General features: G+C 39.9%; 1 protein-coding gene across 4 annotated transcripts in view; it reads left to right on the top strand.

Moving 5' to 3' along the window:
• The window catches only part of LOC109408847 (protein catecholamines up), a 519,706-nt gene extending 493,553 nt beyond the window's left edge, over positions 1–26,153 (top strand). For all 4 annotated transcript variants that reach the window (XM_029863770.2, XM_029863772.2, XM_029863771.2 and 1 more), the window contains 2 exons: positions 21,062–21,359; positions 24,169–26,153. In XM_029863770.2, coding sequence (XP_029719630.1) covers positions 21,062–21,359; positions 24,169–24,324 — 454 coding nt within the window. In that variant the 3' untranslated portion in view covers positions 24,325–26,153. The remainder of the gene's footprint in view (positions 1–21,061; positions 21,360–24,168) is intronic.
• Positions 26,154–27,176: the final 1,023 nt, after the last annotated feature.

Here is a 27,176-nt window from a genome sequence, read left to right as displayed (position 1 = left end):
GCGGTGAGGCGATTACCATCTAGCACACGGGTTCCCAACTGGTGGTCCGCGGCCCCCTGGGGGGCCGTTAAGCCAGTCCAAGGTGGCCGCGATGTTACCAAAAAATTGTAAAATTCTAATTCTATTTTGTGCAAATTTTCAAATTTTTAATTTTGTATAACGCCACCCCCAAAAGCTACAATTTTAGGAACAAATTTTCAGTATAAAATGCCTTCAGAAGAAAAAATTTTCGGCTGTGCCGCTATTTTCCAGCTATTACTCAAATTAAATGTACATGACATCATTGTTTACGAAATGTAAGTGTCGAATAAAAAAAACGTATCATTGACCGTCGAAACCCCCTCCCACAGTAAATTTCAGGCTACGAAACTTGGTTTCATTCATTTAATTCAATTTTTTTTTCTAAAAAAAATCATTGGGCCGCAGATGTTTCGAAAATTCTTAAAGGGGGTCGCCACCTCAAAAAGGTTGGGAACCCCTGATCTAGCACCACTGCGCCGTCACGCAGAAGACTGCTGCAAACAATCAATGGTAGGGTAAGGCGGTCTGTTAAGGTGATTGGCGAAGACATCATCGTTTCGGGGAAGCCTTTCACAATCTACCCAATCGTAGCCGTGATTGACGCGGCGAATCTTTTGTGTCAGCTCAGCTTTCGCGATAACGGTGCGCACCTGCTGCTGGACAATCGGAGGTGATAACTTCGATCAGGAAACGGGTTGGCCAGTTGGTTACGAAAATTCGTCAACTATGAATAATGCGTCCGTCTGGCTTGGCGTGATATTCCAGCATGAACGTTGGTTGATTCATTACGACAACTTCTTCAATCTAATTGGACGTGCTTTTATTGCCGCCGCCCTTAGCCCACAGATACGTGGACTAAGTCATTCTCCAGCAAACGAGCACGTAATCAAGTCATGAGCGAGCGCTGCGCGTTGATGACGATGTATTTCGATACCAACCAACATGACCTATAGTTCTGTTGTAGTGCAGTCGGAACAAGCTTCCCGAGAATACGATAGCGCCTGGCACTTCGCAGAACTGCTGTATCACAGAGTAGATATTGACTTGTACACAACAGCGTCCGCTAAGTCAGATAAGATGACTCAGCTCAGCTGTTCCCGTACTTGCGTACGTTCCGTGGAAAAGTTCACCAATGTGGCCCCCGGTCATCTACGACGGCTACGACGATGCCGGTCGCGGTGGTGTCCAGGTCACGGAACAGCACCTCGCTCCATCGAATCGAAATCAAGGGCAGCAATCACCGCGTTGATAACGCGCGTTGATCGACCGCACCCCGTCATTCGAAAGTTCCAGTACCGCAAGTGTACTGGGTGGTAATTTCCATGTCGCGATTGAGCTTCAGTTGTGTGTATTGTATAGTTGTTTGACGACAAGTATCCGTCGCTCGCAACGCCGACGACGTTTTTACAATGACAACTAGCGTAAACAAGCTCGATAAAGCCGCGTGGTTGTTGTCTCGTACAAAGCCAGATCAAACAACCAACAGTGTATTTCCTCTCCAACCGAACTTAGAAATGACTACCGCCAATAATACCGGTCGACGAGAAATAGATCCATATCGAGCAACAATTTTTACGATACGATATGTGAAGCACATCGCCTTCCCGAAAAAAAAAAATCATCACCATCATCCGTCGTCCAAGGTGAGGAGCGCGATAACCCTTTACAAGGTGAACCAAACCAGTTCGAAGAGGACGGCGACGCAACGGTATGAATTCGAATGTCAGTAGTTTTGAAGAGAGGGTGTCAATTCATCGATATTCGTAGATTTATTGCTCCATTATCGTACAACTAAACGGATATGATATGTGGCGGGACCGATCTAGCTGATTGTCGAATGTTTCGAATTTTTTAGACCGTTATCACATTTGTTGATATGGTTATCTGTGGGAATAATTCAGATAATTCATGCGGCTGGCAGTTCACCAAACAAACTGCTTTTGTCAATGAGTTTCAACTTGGGAAGAAATCTACTTCGTCATATGCTCTAATTCCCGTCATATCAGACTTGAAATAGCCAAAAACTACAGATATTCAAACTTACCTTTGCCAATGGCCCAATAAGATGTAGACTATCAAAAACCAGCCCCTATAAATAGCACTGGAAATAGAATAATTACGCGAAATTTCACGGTTCAATTTCGCTCCACTTGCGAGTTGAGCATTTTTCTCGTTTTACGTATGACAAAGGCAAGCGCACCAAAAGCAACAGCTAGCCGAATTGTTCTTCATCACTGTTCAATTTTCACTTCGCCAGAAGCACTTGTTGAGCCAACTTTCAATTTACACCTCACAAAAGCTCTGAGACACTTCAAAATTTGATTTCACTGCTGCAGATTGCAGCAAAGGCTGTTCAATTTATTAAATAAATCACTTTTTCCCGTTGGTAAAATGTAAACAACAAGCTGTCTTCGCCTGGATGCTAGTAAATGTGTGCGTGGATTTTCTGCATACAAAACATCGCATTTTAGAACAACAGGGAAAGGTTTCTTCATTGCACTGTGATGGTATTTTATGATCTGGTGATCAGAAATATTATTTGAAAATTTTCGGTCATTATTCTAAAGCTACATCCATCTCAATTTAAAAACTGCCTGCTCAATCGTGCTTTGAAAACATCATTTTATTAGTATTACGAAGAATTAGACTGACTTTTCGAATAAACAATTTTTACGGTCAAATCATAATGTTAGACCATCCTATGTACCACAGTGTCACGTGGTATTCATGTTGTGCCCGAAACAGACGTGGACTTGACGGAAACAGAATTCGAGGGACAATAACGGGTCGTTCTTTGGGAATTCCTGCTGGATTTTGTTCAGAAGTTCCTTCAGGAATTTCTCTTGAAGTCTTTCGAATACCTTTCTCTGAGAGTTCACTCGGGAATTCCTTGAGAAATACCTTCCGGAATCCCTTCTGGAGTTTCTTTGGTAATTCCTCCAGGAGTTCCTACAATCACTTCATAAGTTCCTGCAGAAACTTTTTTTTTTAATTCTCCCAGAAATAGTTTTAGAAATCCCGTCAACTATGATCCCGGCAGTTCCTGCAGACATTCCTCCAGGAGTTCCTTTGGGAATTCCTGCTGGATTTTCTCCAGAAGTTCTTTCTGGAATTGCCGAAGAAGTTTTTTGAAAACATTCTCTGGGAATTCATACAGAAATTCCTCGAAAAGTTCCTTCTGGGATGTCTTCTGGAGTTTCTTCAGTAATTTATCCAGGAGTTCCCTTGGAAATTTCACTAAGAGTTCCCTTAGAAAATCGAGGGCAATGCTTTTAGAGGGGTTTTTTTCTGAATTTTATCATGTGTTGAAAATAGAACTGTTCCCCTGGAAGAGAGTAATCTTGGTTGAACTTTTGAAAAGCCTTCAGTGAAATTTATGCAAGAATGTTTAAATTCCTGAAGAAATTTCCAGTGAAATTGTTGAAGAAACTTCAAGGGAAACTGCAGGAGCAAATCGTTGAAAGAACTTCAAGTAAAATTCCTAAAAGGAAAAAAGTTTTGCAGAAAATTCTGAAGGAATACCTGGGGGATCTTTTTTGAATGAATTCCCGAAAAAGTTTCCTGAGCAACTCATTTTGAAAGAATTTCTAAATAAATATTTGAAAGAGTTCCTTCAAAAACTTCGTTTAGAATTTGCGGAAGAAGCGAATAAATTTCATGAAAAACTTTTAAAAACATCTTGGTGGGTTTTTTTTAGAACTTTGAAAACTTCCCGAAAAATTTCTGCAACAATTTTTGAAGAAACTCTCGACGAAATTTCTAAAGGAACTGCAGGACCAAATCGTTAAAAGAACTTCAAGTGAAATCCTCACAGGGAAAAAATCTTGCAGGAAATTCCTTTAGGAATACGTGAGGGATCTTTTGGAGCGCTTTTTAACGAATGCCTGAAAAAGTTTCCACAGCAATTAATTTTGGGATAGTTTAGATAGATTTCTAAATATGTATTTGAAAGAGTTCCTGCGAAAACTTCGTGTGGAATTTATGGAAGAAAGACGAGTTGTTTTTGTAAGCTCCCAGAGAAATTCCTTAAAGTATTTTTGAGAGGACTCCTGGGACAATTTCTAGAGGAACTCTTGAAGAAATTGTTAAAGGAACTGCAAGGGCAAATTGCTGCAGTAGTAGAAATCCGTGAAGGGAAAATTCTTGCAGGAAATTCTGAAAGAATTCTCAAAGGAAAACCATTAGGAACACCTGAGGGATGTTTTGGAGTATTTTGTAAACGGATTCCTGAAAAAGCTTCCATAGCAATTCATTTTGAAACGATTTCTAAAGAAATATTTTGAAGAATTCTCCTATAAACTTTGTGTGGACATTGTGCACGAAGAAGAAAAACCTGAGAAATTTTGGAAAAAGAATTCATCATGTATTTCTCAAATGTAATTTCCTCCTATATCAGAGTAATCTTAGATGAACATTTGAAAAACACCTAGAGAAATTCCTGCAATAGGTTTTGGAGGAACAACTTTAATGCTTGTAGAGTAATGCGGGGCAAAAGTTCGCACCTAACAGACTTCACAAAATAAATATTGAACGAAAAGAAAATAATATCGTTTTTCTTCGTTAAACGGGTTCCTATCATGTTGCCTTCAAAACGTAGTACTAGATTTTTTCGCGTTCCTTTTGTAGTTTTAGTAATACAATTTTTAAAACAAGTACTCCAATGCGAACTTTTGCCCCATAGTGGGGGCAAAAGTTCGCATTATGCGGGGCAAAAGTTCGCACCTTGTACAGGGTAGTTTATTGGTGTGATGTTCATTTATTTAATGTTAATTCATGTTCATCTTTTCACTCTAGCCATGAAATCTGCTTCTTTCTGTTCTTAGAATTACGACCCAACTGGAATACGACCTGGTGTTCAGCTTTTGTATAGAGTGTGTTTTATGAATACTTCCACAACTATTAACTAAGAGCTGTCCTTTGCAGCATTACTGAAGTTGTCAAAATACATTGTGGGGTAATCATAGAGATACGTGTTGCACAAAATGGATGAAAAAAAAATCTAATATGCAGTAAAACTGTTGAACGGGACTGTTATCGAATCTTATCCCCGTCAGTATGGTGATGGATTATAACTGTGAATTTACAAACTAAGCTATAAAAGACCCCGGTAAAATAGATGAACATAAGACCTTCAGAAACATACGAAAAGACACGGTGAGGATGACGAAGAAAATGTTTTAAATTTATTTTGTTGGTCATTTTACATACATTGATGTAAATGCGTGAACATAATGTTTGCTTTACAATCAATCTTCTTACAAAACTAAGTTCAGACCCTCTGTCGCAACGATTTCATGGTGCATACTACTCATATTATGCATATATAGTAGTTTCTATACGAAATTATCATTGCTTCAAAGATTCTGTAATTATATTGATGTACTAGACTCAGAAATCTAGTGCGAACTTTTGCCCCACAGCTACTGCGAACTTTTGCCCCACTGTCGAGGTTTTAACAATGTCCCTTTCTGCAAGAAGCACTAGTAGTTTAATGTTTATTCGAGTGCACCTCGCGAACTACTATGGAATAACGATTCTCCGACATAAAGAGGTCATGAGATTCTTCTTCTTTCTGTTACTACAAATTCTTAATCCAAAAGGTCCAAAAATTCTATCAAAACCCCTAGAAACACATTTTTTCGCATAACTCTGCCAAACCATAACGAAATCGTTCCAAATTTTATTGACGAGTAGCTGGCCTGATTATGTGTCGAACCTATACAGATTTGTTTGGGTTCTTAACTCGTGCTCAGAAAAATACCCACTGCGAACTTTTGCCCCGTGCGAACTTTTGCCCCGCATTACTCTAATGCATCTCTGATGCACTGTAACCATTAACATTAACATTCATGTAATGGTTGCAAGTGCATCAGAGATGCATTACAAGCATTAAAGCGGCCAGGCCTACTGTGCAGCGTTGTTCATCCAAAAACTATTGCAGGAATTTCTCTAGGTGTTTTTAAAATGTTCATCCAAGATTACTCTGATCTAGGAGGAAAATACATTAGAGAAATACATGATGAATTCTTTTTCCAAAATTTCTCAGGTATTTTTTTTTTCTTCGTCCACAAGTTTATGGGAGAATTCTTCTAAATATTTCTTTAGAAATCGTTTCAAAATGAATGAAAATAATTGACAAGACAAATGATAGGATTAGTCGATCCTATCATTTTTCAGGATTCTTTCAATGAATGACTGTGTATGTGTAGACTAGACTAGACTAGACTAGACTAAACTAGACTAGAACCCCTGAAAAAGAAATGCAGAGAATTTCTTGAACATATTTTTAAAGAAACTGGAGGAGAAAATCGTTAAAAGAACTTCAAGTGAAATTCCTGCAGGAAATTCTGAAGGAATTCCCAAAGGAAATCCGTTATGAATACCTGATGAATCTAGACTAGAGTTTTTTTTGTTTTGTAAATGAATTGGAGATAAAGTTGCCCCAGCAATTAATTTTGGGAGAATTTCAAAACATTTGATATAATTTCTTTAGAAATTTTGTGGACGATGAGAAGGAATTCATTGAAAAAAATATGGATTTTTAGTTTTGATAAACAGTTTTTTTTTTAATTTTTGAAAAACTTCCAGAAAAAAATCTTCAAAAATTTTTGGAGAAAATTCTGGAAAAATTTCTAGTGAAACTCTTGAAGAAATTTTTAAATGAAATGCAGGAGCAAATTGTTGGAAGAACCCTACTGGGAACAAAATATTGCAGGAAATTCTGAAGCAATTCCTATAGGAAATACTTTAAGAATACCTGAGGGATCTCTTGGAGTATTTGGATGTATTGGAATTCGTTTATTCCTGAAAAAGTTTCCGAAGCAACTCATCTTGAAAAAAATACTAAAGAAATAATTGGAAGAGTTCCTGCAGAAACTTTGTGAGGAATTTGTGGAGGAAGAGAATAAATTACTTGAGAAAATTTTATAACATTATCTTGACCAGTTCCTAGTAAACTTATTTAGAAAATCACTAATCAAATTTTCAAATCAAATTTGACTTTGGAACACCTCTAGAATTTCCTGACGGAATTCCATCAGAAATTCCCGGATAAATTCTTCGAGAAAATCATTGTCAAACTTCTGGAGAAACATTTCGAAGAACGGAAACTCTTCCAAGAACTCCCTGAAGAGCTCCCGGAATAAATCTAGATATTTCTGAAGAAACTGCCGGGCAACTCCTTCAGAGCAGTTCTGGAAAAAACTTCTTCCAGAAACTCTTGAGATTCTTGAAGGTTCTTCCTTGATGAATCTTTTAAGGGTTCCCTTAACATACCTCTGAAATAATCTTTGAACAATTTATATTCAAATCACTGGAAGCCATCTTAGGATTAATTTCATGGGGGTACACCTGATGGAACTGCCTAAAAGCATGACAAGAACCTTGAAGAACTTTACGAGAGAATTCTTGGATGATTTTCTGAAGGAGTGTCTAATTATGAATCCAGAGTGATTTTTTGTTTGTTCGTTTGTTTGGTTTGTTCCAGAATCCGGAAAAAATGTCTATCAAAATCCTAGAATAATTTAGAGTTCTAAGAATTCTAAGAATTCTAAGAACTCTAAGAATTCTTAGGACTATAAGAGCTAAAAGAACTACAAGAACTATAAGTACTGTAAGAACTATAAGAACTATAACAGCTAATAGAACTCTAAGAACTCTTAGTACTTTAGGTTAGAGTTCCTAAGTTCCTAAACTCTAAGAACTCAAAGAACTCTAAGAATTCTAGGAACTCTAAGAACTCTTAAGTACTCTAAGAACTCTAAGAACTTTAGGAACTCCAAGAACTCTAAGTACTCTAAGAACTCTCGAAAATTCTAAGAAACTCTAATCACTCTAAGTACTCTAAGAACTCTAGGAACTCTAAAAACTCTAAGATCTCGTGGAAAATTTTCTGATTTTTTCTAATTAATAATGACATCCGAGAAGATCCAGGAAGTGTTTGTTCCAGAATCATGAAAAATTGTCTATCAAAATCCTAAAATAACTAAGAACTCTAAGAATTCTAAAATTTCTAAGAACTCTTAGAATTCTAAGGACTATAAGGGCTAAAAGAACTACAAGAACTATAAGATCTATAAGTGCTAATAGAACCCTATGTACTCTAAGAACTCTAGCAACTCTAAGAACTCTAAGAATTGTTAGAACTCTAAGAATTCTAAGAACTCTAAATACTATCAAAACTTTAGGGACTCTTAAGTACTCTAAGAACTCTAAGTACTCTAAGAACTCTTGGATAATTTTCTGATTTTTTCTAAACAATGATGACATCCGTGAAGATCCAGGAAGTGTTTGTTCCAGAACCATGAAAAATTGTCTATCAAAATCGTAAAATAACATAGAACTCTAAGAATTCTAAAAACTCTAAGAATTCTAAGGGCTATAAGGGCTAAAAGAACTCTAAGAATTCTGAGGACTATAAGAGCTAATAGAACTCTAAGTACTCTAAGAACTCTAAGAATTCTTAGAACTCTAAGAACTTTAGGAAGTCTTAAGTACTCTAAGAACTCTAAAAATTCTAAGAACTTTAGGAACTCCTAAGTACTCTAAGAACTCTATGTACTCTAAGAACTCTAAGTACTCTAAGAACTCTAAGTACTTTACGAACTCTAAGAACTCTGATCGATTCATAGGGCGCCAATATTTCTCGCAATGATTTCTTCGACGTGACCTTACAGTCCAACCGAGGCAGAGACTGCTCCTCAGCAGGTATTGCAAACTTTAACAATAGGAATCCTTCCCTTCCTAGAAACAGCTCCAATAGAGTCGCCGTGATGAGTACCATGTAATTATCCCTTCAACACCTGGCAAATGATGTCTTTGCTGGTGAAAGTCTCATTCGCCAACGTGGTGTACTGCAAATTGCCATCACTATCCATTAGCAGGAGGTACAAATGTTTGTTTGTGTTTAGATAATTACACCTCTCTCAACTCTGGCTGGCAATCACACATTTGGTCAACACACCGTCAGCACGTCTGCACCGATCCATCTCTGTTGAACAACATGACAACAGTCGACAACTGAAAGGCGTACGAAGAGACATTCACCACGACTGACTGGGACTGCGGTAAGCTTAGTTTCCTGTGCGATACAAAGCACAAAATCCCCGTAGACTTTTTGCAAACAACTGCAAAAGTGAAAATCATCCAAGTGGGACGATGTCTTCTAGGGCCGAGGCAAACATCTTCATTCAAGAACATCTTCGCCTAAAGTTCATGTCCGAGACGTTCGTGTTCACAGGTGTTCAACTGTTGGTGGGAGCAGTGCTCCCGATTCTCAGGATCCTTAATCCCATTCGCGAAGTTGCCCAGTCATTGCTGCCGCAGCAGCCAAACAGCTGTTTCCATAGCCCAGTAGCAGTGAGCGGTGGCACCACCCGCCTACTATTTGCCATTCAGTCAGAGCCGCAGCAGATTGATTTACAACTGGATCACAACGGCAACGATGATAGCACACAAATGCTTGCTGGTCGTTCAGAGAAATGTAGTCCACCAAGAGCGGTGTTTTGTCAAACTATACTTACTTGCCTAGCTACAGAGAAGAGAAGGGCATCTCAGAACAAACCGAACACACGAAAAGTGATTAATTTTAGGCGTGAAAAATCGACTCGATTTATTTTGTTTCTGCCCATTTTGTTTCCATCGTGTATAAACGTCAAAACAACTGCGTGGATCAAAGTGTATTGATTATTTCAGGTATAATCAAAATTAATGAACAGATGACGTCATATTGATGATAAATTATCTTATTCTTCAAAATTTTGTTTCATTGAGAGCATATCAATTGTTGTTTCGACCACTATTGCAATAATATGGTACACGTACCAAAGATGTTTTTTGCAATTGCAGGCTGTTATAAAGCATCATAATGGTGTTTTGCCAATTTTTCTTAATTATCATAACGATTTTATACATATTCCCATCACTATTGTATCGCGTACCCTATTTACGGTTTTAAAAGATAAGCAACTTTGACTGTGTCCCCGAAATACATTCTAGTTAAACACATTTTTTTTGGGAATCAGTTTTTGAGTTGATGTACCTGCCACCGAAATACTTTGCTTATTCGTGTCAACACGGTTGAAATTTTGCGTGTAAAAAGTGTGGCTTCAACCGCTAGGTGTCGCGACCAACAGCATGAAATATTTATCAATTTCTGACTCGGGAGATGACCTTCTCTTCTCTGCTAGCTACCAACTGCATTTACCTTAGGTACCTGTGAAGCCTCGCGTTGCGTCAGCCAATAGGCGGAAAAACATGTTTTCCGCTGCGCTTTTCCAAAGCCTGTAGGTAAACATTTCGTTGTGCGCGATTCCACGCCGCCACGACTTTTGTTTTGCTGCACTCGTATTGTCGCAAACGACAAGTGTTGCGCCCGCGAAAATTTAAGCTACCGAATCCAAACAAAACGAAAACCCGCAAAAGAAAAACAATAACAAAAAGTGCCAAGTTCAGTGGGGCGGCGCCACGCCACCACGCACGCATCGTGGCCATGATCGCACCAAGCCGCGCGCAAACAAAACAGTGGTGCCAACATTTCGCGAGCGGCGTGGTGACACACGACGGTGAGCGCCTGGTGTGGTGCGAGACGCGCCCACAGGAAGGAAGCACAATGGCCCGGGCGTTATCAGTAGCTATCGCCACCACGATGGAGGAGAATGGTACGAACAAGCGTGCCTCGGCGACGATATCGATGTCGATGATGATACGTCTGAGTTTGAGTTTGAGTCTGAGCATGCTGCGGTGTCAACATGTGTTTTGAAAGGAGAACAAATCGATTGATAGGAGAAAAAATGGCCACAGGAAGAAACCAACCACTGATTCACACCCGTCTGCACAGATGGTATCTGGGTAAGTGAGATCACCAATTTTTCGGACAAACCGTGCGAAAATTTCCCAATTATTCAATTAGCAAGTTGTTGTTCACTTGGTTGAACCACGCAGACGCAGTTGTTGTCAAGGGGAGGAAGAGTGCCTATCATCGTGATGGCGGCGTCCAGTGAGTAATGTTTTGCTTTGGTTTAGTTTACATTAGTTACATACTAGATCTAGAGCGACAAGCCCTTCCTGTCAGATAGTTGAGCGGAGAACAGGATGTTGTTGAGTAACACTGCGAAATGTGACGTAAACACAGTTTGTTTGGGTAACGGTTGAAATAAACTTATTGTCAACCTGACGCTTTCTTTTTCTTCTTGACGTAACATCCCAACTGGGATAAAGACTGTTCGTCAGATTAGTGTTTTATGAGTTATTAACTGAGAGCTTCTTCTGCTAATGACCATGTCGCATGTGCAGATTCGAACCCGTCAGCCTCAGGCCACAACTAACTACAGTAATAGACTTCCGAACCAGTCTTATCTTGGTAAAAAATGTGAACCAGTGTGGTGGTCATCCAATCTCATGATAATCCGAATTTTAATAATTCTAATACCAATCTACTTGTAGAGAAAATATTGTGTGCAACGGGATCTCTAACAAAATGAGAAAAAATGTGTTTGTTAGGCTTTTAAAACAGACCATGATATCATGACTCATTTAGTCGTAACGCAAACTTAGCGTTATCGTAACGTTTTAGATAATTTTTGATTTAAAATGGCAAACTAGATTATGAAATTATGAAGCATGATTTCTGGGACTATGAAATTAGTTCATAAGAACAAAAAAATTACTGACAGGTTTGCATCGTATAAAGTTTTGATTCATGTTTTCAGAAATCAGAGTCATGATTTCAATGCTCAGTCCTAGGGTTGCATGACTTTGCGTCATGATACAATGACTAAGCGTCACGATATTTTATTTCTGAAAACGAAAATAGCTTCGCGTAATGCTCTTCGCAATCATGACTTCTGGCCACGAACAAACGTCTTAATCTCATGGTAACCATCCTCTAGGTTATGCTATTATAACTTATTGTAATGATTCATGTAGCGGTTTATGATCATTTTTTTTCCTCCGCTGTTGGGGAAATTAAGCCACTGCGTCCAATAGGCTGAACTTTTGTGGCATAAATTTTTTTTATGATCATGAATCCGACAACGATTTCTTCTCGGAAAGAAAGAGAGCACCCTTTGAAAAATAGATAGCATAGTTTCTGCTCCAAGCTGTGGAAATTAGAAATACTTTGAGATAGTCACATCCAACACCATTTGTTTACGGAATTGATGTTCGAATCCTTGATTTATGAATGACAGAAGTGAATTTGTTTTCCTCCTCCTTCAAATGTTTCAAGATATATTAGCGTATACTTTCAAAATTTATTTTCTAAATTTATTGGAAGGTAATAAAACGATTTTTTTAATTATCCCTGAAAATATTTTGAAAAAGTCTGGTGAAATGCCATTTTAAATACAAGGATTCGCTCGTTGGGTCACCAGCAAACATCAATATCAATATCAATATCACCCCCCCCCCCCCCCCCTTTGACGAGCCAACGAGCAAAGTGACAAAAGAAGAAAATGAGATTTGTTCCGGCCTAAAAAGAGGGAAATATTACCTGTTTTGCTTTGTGATTTTTTGTTGTAAAATCCTAGAATTGCCTGCATAACATTGAACTACCGGAATTTTATATTTACAGGGGATAGACAAAATGATCGGGACAGGCAAAATTTTCATTTTTCAAAAAGTGTTCAACTAGCTGTAATTTTTCGAAAAGTGCATCAAATATTCTCAATTGTTTACTGTAAGTTCATCAACTAGATGTGTATCAGTGGCCCAAAATAAGAAAAGATCGGGCCATTCTCCACAAAGTTATAAAGATTCTTGAAAAAGGTAAAATTATCCGAGAGCCACCTTTGAGCTGTTATATCTCCGGATTCAATGAACCAATTGAAATGAAATTTTGACCATTTATGACTTATATAATGAGCTATGAAAACCCATTGACTCAACTCAGTATTTTTAACACGGAAGAAAATTATAACGATTAGATTATTTTTCTAATAAAACACCAAATTTTCCAAAATTTCAACATCGTTTCAAAATTTATGATGCAAATTATAGTTCATTTAATTTCCCTCTAATTGACTTATATATAAATGTGTTTTGAAGGAAAGTAACAACATAGCCACCTATAAATTGAAAAAGTTATAGAATGCATATTAAAAATGGACCAATTTACTAAAAAAAACGTGAAAAATTTAAAATTGCTATAATTTTGTCTCTTGTTAAAAATTTCAAGTTGAGTCAAATGTTTTCCAGAGTTCATTATATAAGTCATAAATGGTCAAAATTTCATTTCAATCGGTTCATTGAATCCGGAGATATAACAGCTCAAAGTTGGCCTTATATTGGATAATTTTACCTTTTTTAAGAATCTTTATAACTTCGTGGAGAATGGCCCGATCTTTTTCAAATTTGAACCACTGATGGACAACTAGTTGATGCACTCACAGTAAAAATTCGAGAATATTTGATGAACTTTTCGAAAAGTTACAGCTAGTTGAACATTTTTTGAATAGTGAAAATTTTGCTTGTCCCGATCATTTTGTCTATCCCCTGTATTAATTTTTTTCCCAAATTTTTTTGGAAAAGCTTTTTTTTAAACCACCATGGGCACTCACAATTTTGTCTGAATCCCTTCGGGATATTCACCTCTACAGAATCTTGGATTGAGCGCAGATATTCTTCCAAAAATTTTCATCTAAAATTGACTGGAAAAAGTTCTCCAAGGAAGCCTTCAGGAGTTTTCAATAGATCATTTAGTCCGGAATTTAGTGAACTTCACTACTTGTAGAGTCTACTCAGTAGTAAAGTCATCTCTTCTTACAATCATGAGCTTTTACTACATGCGTATAGTTCAGAATTGTCAAAACAAACCTTTTCCGCGAAATGCTGAGGATTCTTACTAGAAGCTTCCGGCTCTGCGCAGAAGTTGCAGATGGCACCGAATGAACTCCAGAAATTCCGCCAGGTATTTTTTTATGGAATTCTTCCAGATATACTTCTTGGAATGCTTTCCAGGATTACTCACAAGATTTCTTCCGCATTTTATCACATATTTTTTCTTAGCATTACTCTTTAACTTCTTAGGGCCGATTTCTTCACCTCGGCTTAACTCGTAAGCCAGGCTTACCCATATAGTTAGACATGGCTTAACGCATAAGCCAGGGTGAAGAAATCGGCCTTTAGAGTTTTTCTGGGTTCCTACCGGTATTTTTCTTAAATTCCTAAAATTCTTTCTGGGATTTCTTCTTGATAATCGTGCCGGGTTCTTGAGCCCTTCTCTGACGGATTCCGCATGCACTTTTTCACAGTCATGTCGTAGGATTTTTATCAGTATTCCTTTCTGAGATATTGCTTCTAGATTCTCTAGCGAGATTTCTCTCAGATTTCCTTCTGCATTTTCGCCAAGAATTTTTCGTGAGACTTTTCCCAGGGTTTATCCCGCGATTTCTGCAAGAGTTTGTCCCAGGATATTGCTTAGATATTGTCGTAAGAGTTTCTTCCGGGATTCGTTTTGAATTATACAAGATCTGATCCAGTCTAGAGCTGAAATTCTCTAGAATAAAGTAAAAATTATGTTAATGATTTTAGTTTGTTTCTTCCACGTATTCCTTCGAAATTACTCCATGGATTTCTTGCAGAGGTTTTTGAAGGATTTCTCCCAAAGCTTCTACAGGAGTTATTTCTAGAGACGAACCAGCCAAGGGCTAAAAGTCTCTTAAATGAAGACAAAACAATCAATCAATCAGTTATTCCTGGGATTTCCACTGAAGTTCTTCCCAGAATGTCTTCCATAGGGTTTCCCACTAATGCTCCCAGAGTTCCTCAGGACATTGCTCTTGGTGTTCATCCGGAAATTTCTTCAAGAAACCATCATTAGCTTTCGTCTTTCGTCTCCGGGAATTTCTACAGGAGCTTCTTCCGGGATATTTCCTGAAGTTTTTTGTGGGATCTCTCTTGAAGTTTCACCTGAGCTGAGTTTTCTCTCGGAGTTACTCTCGAAACTTATCTTAGAAGATTCCTTCTGGAGTTGCTCCTGGGATGTCTCTCAGAATTTGCCAAGTCTTATTCTGGGGTTTCTCCCGAGATCTCTTTCAGATTCAGCTTCATAGTACCTATTGGGTTTTCTACAGGAGTTATTGTTTATATCTCATATAAGGTTCTTCTCACGATTTCTTTCAAAGATTTTCCCGGGGTTTTCCTTATTGTTGTTTTCGTGACTTTTTTTCTGTGATTCTCCGAGTATTTTTCCCGGGATAACTTCCAGTGTTCTTCCCAGAACCCCTACCGAGAACTGTCTCGGCCTTCGTTTCAGTGTTCCTTCTGAGATTGCTCAAATAGCTACTCCGAGAATGCTTTCCGGGATTTTCCAGGGTTTGAGATAGCCTGCGGTGTTGGTGTAAACTCGGGTGGATCTATTAGGCCAATTTCAACAAGAAATCTGACATCCTTTGAGATAAACTATGATTTTTTCCAGGATTTCTTCCAGAGTTTTTACTCTCAGAGTCTGTAGCGGAATTTCTCCCAGAGTTCCTCATGCTGCGTTTTCTCCAAGACATTTTCGTGTGACTTTCCCCAGGTTTTCGCTGGCATTATTGCAGGAGTTTCTTTCAAAATGTTTCTCAGATGTTTTCGTGGGGTTTCTCTTACAGTTTCTCTCAGGTTCCGTTTTGAATTATTTTTCACTATTCCTCCCGACTTTCCTACCGGAATTTGTAGCAAAGATTTTCAAGCAATTTCTTTCAGAGTATCTACAGGAGCTGTTCCTGGGATTTCTACTAAAATTCATCCGAGAAATTTATCCGGAGGTTTTCTTACTATTCTTCCCAGAGTTCCTCAGGGAACTTCTACCGGTGTTCGTCCTGTTATATCTTCAAGAATTTCAGGAATTCATATAGGAGTTTTTCCCGGAATATATCCAAAAGATTTACGTTGTATCTCTCTTGAAGTTTCAACCGAGCTGAGATTTTTAATCAGAGTTTCTCTTGGAACTTATCGTAGAAGATTCTTTCTGGTGCTGTTCCCGGGATGTCTCTCAGAGTTTTTCTCGACTTATCCTGCCTTTTCTGCCGAGATTTCTTGCGAGGCTTCATTCTGATTTCCTTTTGAGTTTTTCACAGGAACTATTGTTTATGCTTCTCATAAAGTTCTTCTCGGGATTTCTTTCAGAGGTCTTTCCAGGATTGTCCTCTTAATCAAGATTTCTCCTGAGATTTTTTTTCCAAGAAAACTCCCAGTGTTCTTTCCAGAATCTCTACCGGGGTTCCTTTGTGTGTTTCTTTTAGGTTACTCAAATAGCCGAGATTTTCCAGAATTTGAGATAGTCTGCAAAATTTCTTGTTAACAATTCCCGGATAAAATCGGAAAGAATCTTGGCGGAATCTCGCGAGAAACATCGATAATAACTGTTGGAGCGTTGTTTTTGTTTGAAAGACATCAAGAGAAAAACTGAAAAAATCCCGGAAAAACTTCTGCGCGTAATATCGGGTGAAAAATGTACATATTAGGGCAATTCCAAAAGAAACTCTGTAAACCTTTGAGGAAAGTTTTCTAAAAGCAACAGGGGAGTGAAAGAACTCCAATTGACATCCCGAAAGATTCCGTGCTGGGGCAGAAATATTTATTTATTTATTTCGTCAATCAGCGTAGACTAGTACACATATTTGTACACATTTCTCTTATCTTCTAATGTTCTTATATATTTTGAAAAGAAAAAAAGTTTATGTGTAAAATTAAAATTTAGATTGAATACCCTGGTTATGTGTTGCGATTTCGAATGGTATTAAAATATTTTCTTAGATTTTGCCGAGACATTGTAAAGTCGATTGTTTCACAATGCTGATTGTAAATATCCATCATTCGATTCAAAGGCCCAAATTTGGCATAATTAGTTCTGTGATGGTTTGTATGAAATAAGTTTCGATTTCTTAGTTGCCTTGAAGGAATGTAAAAGTTTAATTTCGATAAGATTTCAGATGCATCAATCCTTTGCGAAACGATATCATTTACGAAAGCAACCATTGCTACTTCACGTCGCTCTTTCAAAGTTTGTATGTCTATAAGCATGCAGCGTGCTTTGTATGATGGTAGAGGAAATGAAGTCCAACCTAATTTACGAAGAGCGAATAGAAGAAATTGTTTTGTACAGTACAGTACCTAAAGTACATTCTACAGAAGTCTCGCAATAATCGCAAGAGAAACTGTTGGAACGCTATCTCGGAATGCCCACTAAGAGAAACCCCTGAAGGAACTTTGGGAGAATTTTGTTAGGGTCTACGGAAGGAATTCTCGGTACAATCTACGAACAAAACCAGACAAACCTCTGAAGTCAATCCAGAGAGGTACTCCTGCAGAAACCTTGTGAAAATCCCCTGCAGAAATTGAAGGAGGAATTCTGGTACAAATCCCAGGGAACAACTCTCATAAATCCTGGAAGGAACAACATCGCAAGTTCCACAGAATCGTTACTTGTACTGTGGCTTAGCTGGTTAAAGCGCCGGACTAGCGCTACGGAGTCATGGGTTCAAATCCTACCAAAACACGTGATAACTTTTTCACAAATTTATCTCTCAATTTGTCAATTAAACGCACTTTGCCTTCAAATGCTTCAAGTTTTTACATCCATTAAATGAAATAGTCTGGAAATGTAACCCGTAGATTGCTTACTCGCCGTGAACACTGAGTTGCATTTTAAGACCGATTCTCAGATCATGCCTTTTCTTGAGATTTGTACTTTAGAAACTGCGAAATAAAAATATTATTTAGGAAGTGCACGCTATGAACCTTAAGAAGCTGCTAAAACCATCATTCTCCTTATATTAAGAGCAAACTAAATCTTTGTTCAGTGAACTGCTCGAATTTGGCCGCAAGTGTTCCAACCTACTTCGAGTAATTCGGGTGGAAAAAATCAACCTAGCTCTAGCAGCTATTTCATAGCTCTAAAAAAAGTTGGATAAAAAACAGATAATTTCTAACGTGAGTTTTGTAAACATTAATCGAAATTTGATGAAAAATGATTACATTAGCAAAAATAATTAATTCTAGTGGAGGCTCGTCAGTCTTGACTTAATGCTCAACGTTTCGACACGGGGTAAATGTCTTCCTCAGGGTGAAACGGTGGTTAATATTAGTGAAAATTATGATAGATGGAAAGTTGTACCAACTCCAAGTAAGTTCAATATTTTCTTTGAAATTCAAGGAACCTCAGTGTTGCCAACTTGTGAAGAACGGGCTTTAAGTTAAAATTCACAATCTTCTATTGAAAAAAAGTGTTGCAAATCTCATATTGCTGAGAAACTCAAAGAGAATGGAAAGTTTTACTTCTTCTGTAGATCAGGGATGATAATTGTCTAAATTACAACTACAAAGATGATAATCATCCACAAACGAGTAAAAAAAATGATGCAACTGCTCGAAAAAAGTTGCAATCAGTTTGAGGTCAACAAAAAAATGAACACCAAAAGAAAAACGGAACATCTGATTCACATCGGATCGCGCACCACCGACTGAATATGATCGTGCACGTTTCCAACCGGTGTGCGGTGAGATCACCCATTTTTTCGGCAATCCGTGCGAAAAAACTCAAACTCGCTATCAGTTAATTAGCAACTCTTCTTCCGATTTACATATGATTCTGATCGCAGCTTCTTGGAGGGAGGTGTTGTTTACGTGCGTAGCACCCGTCGTAGTGACTAATTAACAGACCAATGGGGCTCAGTTTGTTTTTCCAATTTCAATCCCAGTTGTTGTAAATAAGACAAACAAGAAGGGGGCTGGGCCCTTCTAAGCGATGAGATGGACTTAGACGGACACATGGACTGAACTTCATAACAGGATGTTGTGGCGCTTGCTCGCTCGCGGTTTGAGACAAGTGAGTAAACAAATCTCATACGATGCGCGATGATGGCGAGCGAGTGGACTATAGTGGAGTGAGCAACAACGCGAGTTGGAAAATTCGCAACATCATTGATGATACAAAAGATATGGCGTCTCAGGACTCGCGGACGGAGTCCAGGCGAATCCAGATTGAACCGCTCGAAATCCTTGACCTCGTGACTACGGCGATCGGCGTACGTCAAAGCTGTCGGTTTTTGCACGGATTTCCTGGGGCTTTGTGCGGGGATTAACCCCCGGTTTGCGTAATTCTACGCAACGCAGTTGGAACTTGGAAAGCAAAACATCCGATCAAAACAAAAGAGCGAAGTTCATGATGGCAGAGGCGACCGATTTCTGCGGTTTTGTTGAGCTCTGATAAGAGACGCTGAGCTCTTGATAGTGTTGAACGCCACGCCTCTCACACGAAGAGATAACCGCCGAATTTTTCGCATATCCGGTGTTTTGGGCTTAGGGGTGTTTTAGACGTAGGGGTGGGCTTTGAAATTGAGTTACGCGATGTTATTCTAAACGTCAAACAAAAGGGAACGCAACTCTTTCAATTGCTTCAATCGATCGCTTATTAGCGTGATAATCACATTGACAATCACAATGAAAGGCTACTTTCACTGTCAAACCACTACTCGTGTCCGCATTTAAAGCACACAAGAACACTTTCGTCCTGTACGTTTAGCGCCCGACAAAAGTGGGCAATAAAATGTAATCGACTTGACAACGTTTCACCATTTGACTTTGACTGCGGCGAGCTTGCCTCAACAACTACTCTGATCGCGAATGGTGATTCCGGTTGATTTGTTTGCAAACATCACCACTGCTTCGGAAAAGATCCCCTCATTTTTTGTGATTTCCGAGAATATCCAGATTCCGAAACTGACCTTGCCCCAGTCGGGTTCTACCTACTCGGATGAATCACCAACCGGTGTGAAGCAGCGCAACGTTGATTACCCGCTGTCAGGTTGAACGCGGGAAAAACGCAATCCAAGCAATCAAGCCGGATTTAATTCCACCCCTAATCGCCCTAAGGCGCGGTGCTAGGCTACATCAGGGTTGCTGCCGTTGCACGCAGGGGTGGGATGCGTGCATCCCCCGTTTTCTCCATTTTCCACCGATGCAACGTGATTCGGAAATCGTTATGCGCGCGATTCAGCACCGCTAACGTCAGTGAAAGAGGAGATCGAATCGAATGGAAATTACTGCCCGACTGTGTGTATTGTTTGCCGACCCTTCTCCCTGCCGTAGCTCCGCAACACACGCGTCATGGCGGCGACTCGACCGTCCGTTGCTATGAAACAACGGAACGAACGAACATTCGTTCGAATCGAACGCAACTGTGACGTTTCAAAACAAACGATTGTTTGCGTGTGTGGTGATAGCGATAGGGCGGGCGAAGGCGCAAGCAAACATCTGTTTGTTTATCGGTGTGCGGCGGCGACGGACGACGGTTGCTTCGATTCGGGTGACGTCGCCGTTCGTCGATCGTGCCGAGCGGCCGAACCGGCGGCAGTTCGGATCGGTCGCGCCAATATATAAAACGAGCGCGCCGAAGCCAACCCGAATCAAGTTGAGTTTTAGCCGTTGAAGCTAGCAGTTGTCGTTCTCGTTTATAGGAAGAATATAAATTTCTTCTGCTCGCGCTCTCGTTTAGCCAAAAACTTCCGCGCTGCTAGAAATTGTTTGAATAAATACCAACCGAAGCAGGAGGAGAGTTCGATTTGTGACAACAAAGGAAAAGTGGGAATTGGAAGATAATAAGTTTTTGGGAGCTGATACAGCGTGAAGTGAGGAGAAATTCGGTGAAATTCGATCGATCGGAGGCAGCTTTTCTTCTGGTTTTTGGGGAAGAGAAGAGTGTTTATTTGGAGATCGACATCGAACGAAAATGATTGAAAAACTCTAACAGTTTGTGTTGCAACGTGAAGAGGAGGAAGATTCACTTCGATCGCTCTAGTCAAGCAAACATTTCCTAGTGATTGTGCTTTAAGCTCGTTGCGGAAGTCTGACTTCCCTGGGGGAGAACCGTATTGTGATACTACAAGTGCCAATAGTTGCACCGATAGAACCGTGTTAGAACCAAAGATTTTGAATCTGTGGCGCCTCGCCTACTACGTTTGACGTGTACCTGTGATAATCGCTCGCCCGCCAAAATTAACAAGCTCAAGAAAATGGTCGGCAGTAACGGAACCCTAATGACCATGCGTCTTGTCCGCAGCAAACTGAGAAAGCGCGAAGAATCGTCCGTGAGTCCAGTGACGGCGACCAACAACGTGGAAGCTGCACCACCGTCGTCGAACCACAACAACACCCATCATAACCATCATCATAGCAGCAGCACCAACAACCATCATCACAACAATCACCATAGCAGTAGTAATAACAACAGCAGTCAGCTGGAGAATGGCTACTCCGTGCCGACTCCGGTGGCGTTCCGGCAAAGCCCGTCCAGTGTGTGGGTGTTTCCTCCGCTACCGCCGCAGCCTAACCTGTACCACTACAACGCCAATAGTCAAGTAAGTACCACCTCTTATTTCAAAACTCCAAAATCCCCAAAAAAAACTCCCTAAATTCCCACCAAAGCAAATCGGGGACCCCTCGAACAACGGAACGGATGAGAACCAGACGGCCAAAGAGAAGACGCGGTCAACATTACGGTTCACTGCACCCGTCCGTGTTCTGTCCGTCGTTGAACTCTTCTCCGACCGTCCGAACGTTTGTTGTTCTTCCAGAGGCGGTCGGTTGGTCGGTTGGAAGAGATGGCAGCAGGCGGCGACGACGAAGACAAGACGGCGATGGGTTGTTGAACGAACGGATTCCAGTTTTTCACCTTTTGTTCGTCCCTTTGCACCCGTCGCCGTCTTCATCGAAGCAACCGTTGTGGTAGTAACTCTGCTCCGGTTGCTTCGTTCGCTTGAATCCAATCAATTTTTCAGAAGAAGTTTTCTTCGGTTTTGTGGAGGGAACAAAGAACTCCTAGACGGAAATCGATTCAGTTGCTAAGGGGTCGTTGGAAGCTTTAATATTATAAGACATTGAGGCATTCGAGCAGTTTTAAATTGAGGATTCGACCTCTTGTAAGGCGTCGAATTGCCATACTAAACATCTTCCTAATTTAAAGTTTAGAAATCAGAAATGAAACATCAATTTAATATGAAAATTCCTGTAAAAACTGCTCGATTTTCTTATCAAACTCAAAGTTGCTTGGTTTCATTAAAAAGTTGTTTGAAAATTGATATTGTGTCGTACATTTCCTTCAAAAATTACACCCTCGTTTCGCACGTTTATTCTTCGAGTACATTTCATATTGTTTGTCAAGTCGTTCTTTATTCTTTTTTTTTCAAATTTTCAAAACAACTGGCCAGGAAACTGCTTGAAAAACAATAAAACCAACGTATTTGTTGGTTTTAAAGCAAGTAGTGCCGTCATTTTTGGAGCTCTGCTTTCTGATTAACAAAGCGATCGCTATTCTACAAGATTTTCGATGCCTTGCTCGTTTACTAAAACTAAAACTACTCGAAATCATGGGAAAACTTCGCAAATTTTGATATTCATCGCAGAATTTGACAGATTTGACCAAACTAGGTAAATTTTAGTCAAATCTTACGAAATGACACATCGCAAAGTCTTCCAGCAGCACCTACTGCTCGAATACATATAAAAAACTGCTCGAATTTTCATTTTCTCTTCAATTTACATCCGAATAGATTGCAATCGCCAAATAAATGAAATTAGGACAAGAAAAAGTGAAGCATACCACCTCGAGCGGATAGTTTTTAGCACCAAGCATCGGAACAGCATGTGTGTTGTTGTATTTTTGGGTAGCAAACTTTGCTCTGCCCGCTTGGCAACCGCCAGAGCAAGCGTGGTCGATTTTTTCACTGCTTCTTCTCTTGCGTTTCTACAGAGAAAAGATTTGGGTCGATGTACGAACGGCGACGAAGCAAGCGGGCAGCATAGGGTTGTCTAGTGTAGAGCGCCAAGGGGCACGCGGGTTAAGGTGCTACCGTGTATTTTTAAATGGCAGCGCGGCACCCGTGCCGTGAGGCCCTGTACTTTTAGCGCACCCTTGCGGCGTTGGCGGCGACGGCCGTTATAATTATGCAAAGTGTGACAGACGAGGATTTTCCTCGTAAAAGAGAGCGCTAATAGGATGCTCGAGGCGCAGGAATAAATTAGCATGCGACATTAGGCGAAGAATGCTAACGCTTCAGGAAGCGCCGCCTGCTGCGGTGCGACCGACCACTAACGCAAACCTATTAATTCCAGTCACTCGAAGCCGTTCTTATTCAATCAAGACGACGGCAAACATTCTTTGTCTCGCTGAGCCATTCAGATCAGAACAATGGATCGAAGTGGTGAGACGCGCCTCCAAAGTGGAGTGTAGTCATCAGGAAACATCAAGAATCCATCAAAGGCGATTGCAAACTGTCAAAAAACCGCGACTCGTTTCGGCGATGAGCTAATAAAGCAGCAACTCCGTGCGCACTCGTTTCGCGAGTGAGTGAGTATGCCACGAGGTCGTCTGCTGGGGACGACAGCGCGGCGGCTCATTATCACTTCAATGGGTGTAAATTGATCAGGGTTTTGCCGGTTTCTTCCTCCGGCTTCGCCATCGCCATCATCTGTTGCCAATCGAGTTTCGAACAAACCAAACAGACGGACAGCCGTCCGTCCAATGTGTATTGCACAACGAAACGAGGCAGATGAAAGCTTCTCGCTCATCCGTTGCACAAGAACGAAGTCATGTGACAGCTGTTTGGAAAGGACGCAGCCAAACATGCAAGGTTCAGCTGGTTGCTTGGATCTGGTTGGATTCCTATTGGAGCGACACGATGCGATGCAGCGGAAGGCACGCTCGCAGTTCGTCCAATCGTGATAGAATGCATCTTCCGACTGGATGACTGACGAAGACGATTCAGAAATCCCTGAATCACCTCTTATGAGAAGTGACGTTGCGCTAGACACACTTGAACTGCTGCAGATGGAAGCAAGTCAAGTATGATCTAATGCCACGCGCTTAGCTTTTCAGACAGTAACCTTAGCGGGTGGCGTGCTTACCGCATGCTTCCGCAAGAGCTCGTTTCCAATTAGAAATGGAAACGCTTTTGCAATCTAAGTGATTCGTTTCCATTTCAACATGGCCTACAGAATCACCCGAGTAGGTTGAACAATCTACTTGACTTATTTTATTGTCAACTTGTTATCGCAAGTTTGACAGCAGTGATGCCAGTTTCTCTCCCTGTCTATCCTTCCACTTCAAACCCCGACTTTCCACAACCGAATCGTTACTAATTGATCTCCTTTCTCCATCTCCTCCCCCAGGACGCGTTAGTACACAACGAGAAGACCGGCTTCAAGGGACTGAAGCGACAGCTATCCGGGCGCTTCAAGCGGCTGGTGTCGCGAAAATCGCACGAACCCGCCCCGGCGATACCGCCCGAGCTGAAGCCCCAGCTGAAGACCATCTACGTTTATTAATAGTAACAGCAGCAGCACAAAAACAAAAAACAAAACAAAGCAAACAACAGCGCAAGAAACGTTAACTAAGGCTACAATAACACTTATCTTTAAGAGGACGGATAACTGTAAACAGTACTAACTATAATAGAGATCAGTTTATTTTTTTTTCGATTTAAAGAAGTAGGAGCGTACTGCTAATTGTGAGATTAGTGTTCGAGGTTTTAATCCTGGAGAATTTTTTGACTTTTCTTTTACGTTTGGAACGATTGTGAGAGTCGAGTTTTATGATAGTGAGAATAAGTGAAGGATTTTTCTTAACTGAGCGATAGGGACCAATTTTCTTTCCAGGATGTCAAATTTCCTATGAGCAAGATTTCAAATTTTTGTACCACGAAGAATGAGAAAAAAACGAAGGTTGATATTAAAATCAGATTTTTTATGAGACGAAAGTTTTCCGCTTGTACTCTTCACAGTTTTCGGAGGCTTCAACGCCAACCAACCACACACGATTGATATTGATCCGCCATTCCAGTTTGTCGATTTTTCGTTAGGAGTGACTAGCCCGTCTAGTGCACTACAATGTCCAGGAGAACCGCGAAGCTTAACGATACAGAAGTAATTATTATTATTAGTAAACCTAGAAGAAGACTGACACACACATGAAATCCATTTTTTTTTGTTTTGTTAGGCATGCGAAGGGACAACGTAAAATATACATAAAACATTCATACACACACACAAATGAGAGGAGAGCCAATCGCGCTCAGCCGCTCTGAAGGCCCCCTTCTTTCAGAGACTGGATTCGAGCGTCTGTGTAAAAACAAGTTTCAATGTAGTTCTGCTAGATTTCTGTATTTTTTTCCTATAACAACCAGAACAGAAAGTATTTTCATGTTTTCTTACCCTCTAATTTTACGTAGCAAAATATGTTTTCATTAGAACAAGAAGCTTCAACTTAACTAAATTAGATAAAACAAACGAATCAAAACAAAAGAAAGCAATATAAACAAATTTACTAGTGTAATCGTAGCATGAACGGCAGAACGAACACAGCCTCACGGCACCCCCCAACGCTAGGCGATAGATATTTATTATTTTGTCGTGTAGTCAATCAGCTCCACTCCCATTTTGTGTTTAGGGCAGCTCAAAATACTTAGAAACAACCTTATTAAAACTGCATTCAAAGCCGAAACGATGATGATGATGATAATGATGATTCTTAAATTGCGCACCCTTCCACCTTAAAAACAAAATCAGGACAAACCACGCGCGCATTGAACAAAAAACGATCACGTTGTGTACTATAGTAGCTAAACTCAATCGAGAAAAAATATTCCAGTGTTGCTAGTAGAGATGCATGCAAAACCGCACGCAACGGATACACAGGAAAACCCAAAAAAAAAACATCTGAAATTTGAAAACCGTAGGCTATAGGTGATTGTAGTAGGCGTCGAAAAAAGGAAAAAAGAGGAAGAAAACTCGGAGAGCAGGAAAGTTCACTCACATTGAGTGCCGCCAAAACTGAAAACTGAATCCCCACATAAACACAAACACACACAAACGCACACCACAAGAACACAAGCAGAGACAGAACGGGAGGTGAAGAAAGCCACCACCACCGACGCCGAGTGGTGCGAGGTCGCAGTTATCCAGGGACGGTGGACCGACACAATAGAGTCCCCCGAGCCCTTTGGGTCAGGTGACCACCCCCTCCCACGGAAAGGTGGTGGATTGCTGACAGCCTCGTGTAAGCTATACGCGCGATAGCCGTAGAAGCCAGAGGAACAGAGATAGAGAAGTCGGTGTAGTTTGACCGACCCGTGGTGTGACAGATATATAAACTGCAACATGCAACAAGAACAACAACAACAGGGCAGAATACAGTTGTACGGAAATTGTAATTTAAATAAATGCGATAATTTAAAAAAGAAACAAATCATTGTTGGGAGTTTAAGTGACGTGATGTATCACCAATCCTTTGGAAAACATGTATGGTAGTTATTCAAATCGTTTCGATATTAAAAATTAATTTGAGGCATTGGTGTTACAAGTAACCAGGACTTCAGCAATTGTGCAATCATAATCCAGAAATGCCGCTGCTACGAGATCCAAATGAATCATCTGTTCATCGACTTCAATGTGGCTTACCACACAGACCGAATTAGTGATGGATAGTGTACAAAACTACGTAGGAGATTAGTGTGAACAATCCAATGGATTCAAATATTTAGGACTGTTTGCTGTTGGGAAGAACCATATCGGTCTACAGGGGATACTCAAAATAACTGGGATAGGTGAAATTTTCACTTTTCAAAAAGTGTTCAACTCGCTGTAATTTTTCGAAAAGGGCATCAAATATTCTCAAATTTGTACTGCAAGTTCATCAACTAGTTGTGTATCAGTGGTCAAAATTTGGAAAAGATCGAGCCATTCTACACGAAGTTGTAAAGGTTCTAAAAAAAGGTATAATTATCCGATAGCCAACTTTGAGCTGTTATATCTCCAGATTCAATGAACCGAATGCAATGAAATTTGGATCATTTATGACTTATATAATGAGCTATCAAAAACTTTTGATTAAACTTAAAATTCTTTACACGAATGAAAATTATTACGATTGGATTATTTTTATGATATACCACCAATTTACCCAAAATTTCATCATCGTTTTAAAATTCGATATAGTAATTATAGTTCATTTAAATTCCCTCTAATTGACTTCAATATGAATATGTTTTGAAAGGAAGTAACAAAATAACCGGCATTGAATTGAAAAAGTAAGGGGATGCATATGAAAAATAGATAAATTTACTAAAAAAACATAGAATAAATAAAACCGCCACAACTTTTTTTCTTATGTATAATTTCAA

Source organism: Aedes albopictus, chromosome 1 (assembly GCF_035046485.1).
Source record: "Aedes albopictus strain Foshan chromosome 1, AalbF5, whole genome shotgun sequence".
In the NCBI taxonomy this organism is placed as follows: Eukaryota; Metazoa; Arthropoda; class Insecta; order Diptera; family Culicidae; genus Aedes; species Aedes albopictus.
The sequence above is the reverse complement of the archived record's forward strand: the minus strand, read 5'-3'. Positions and strand labels throughout refer to the sequence as shown.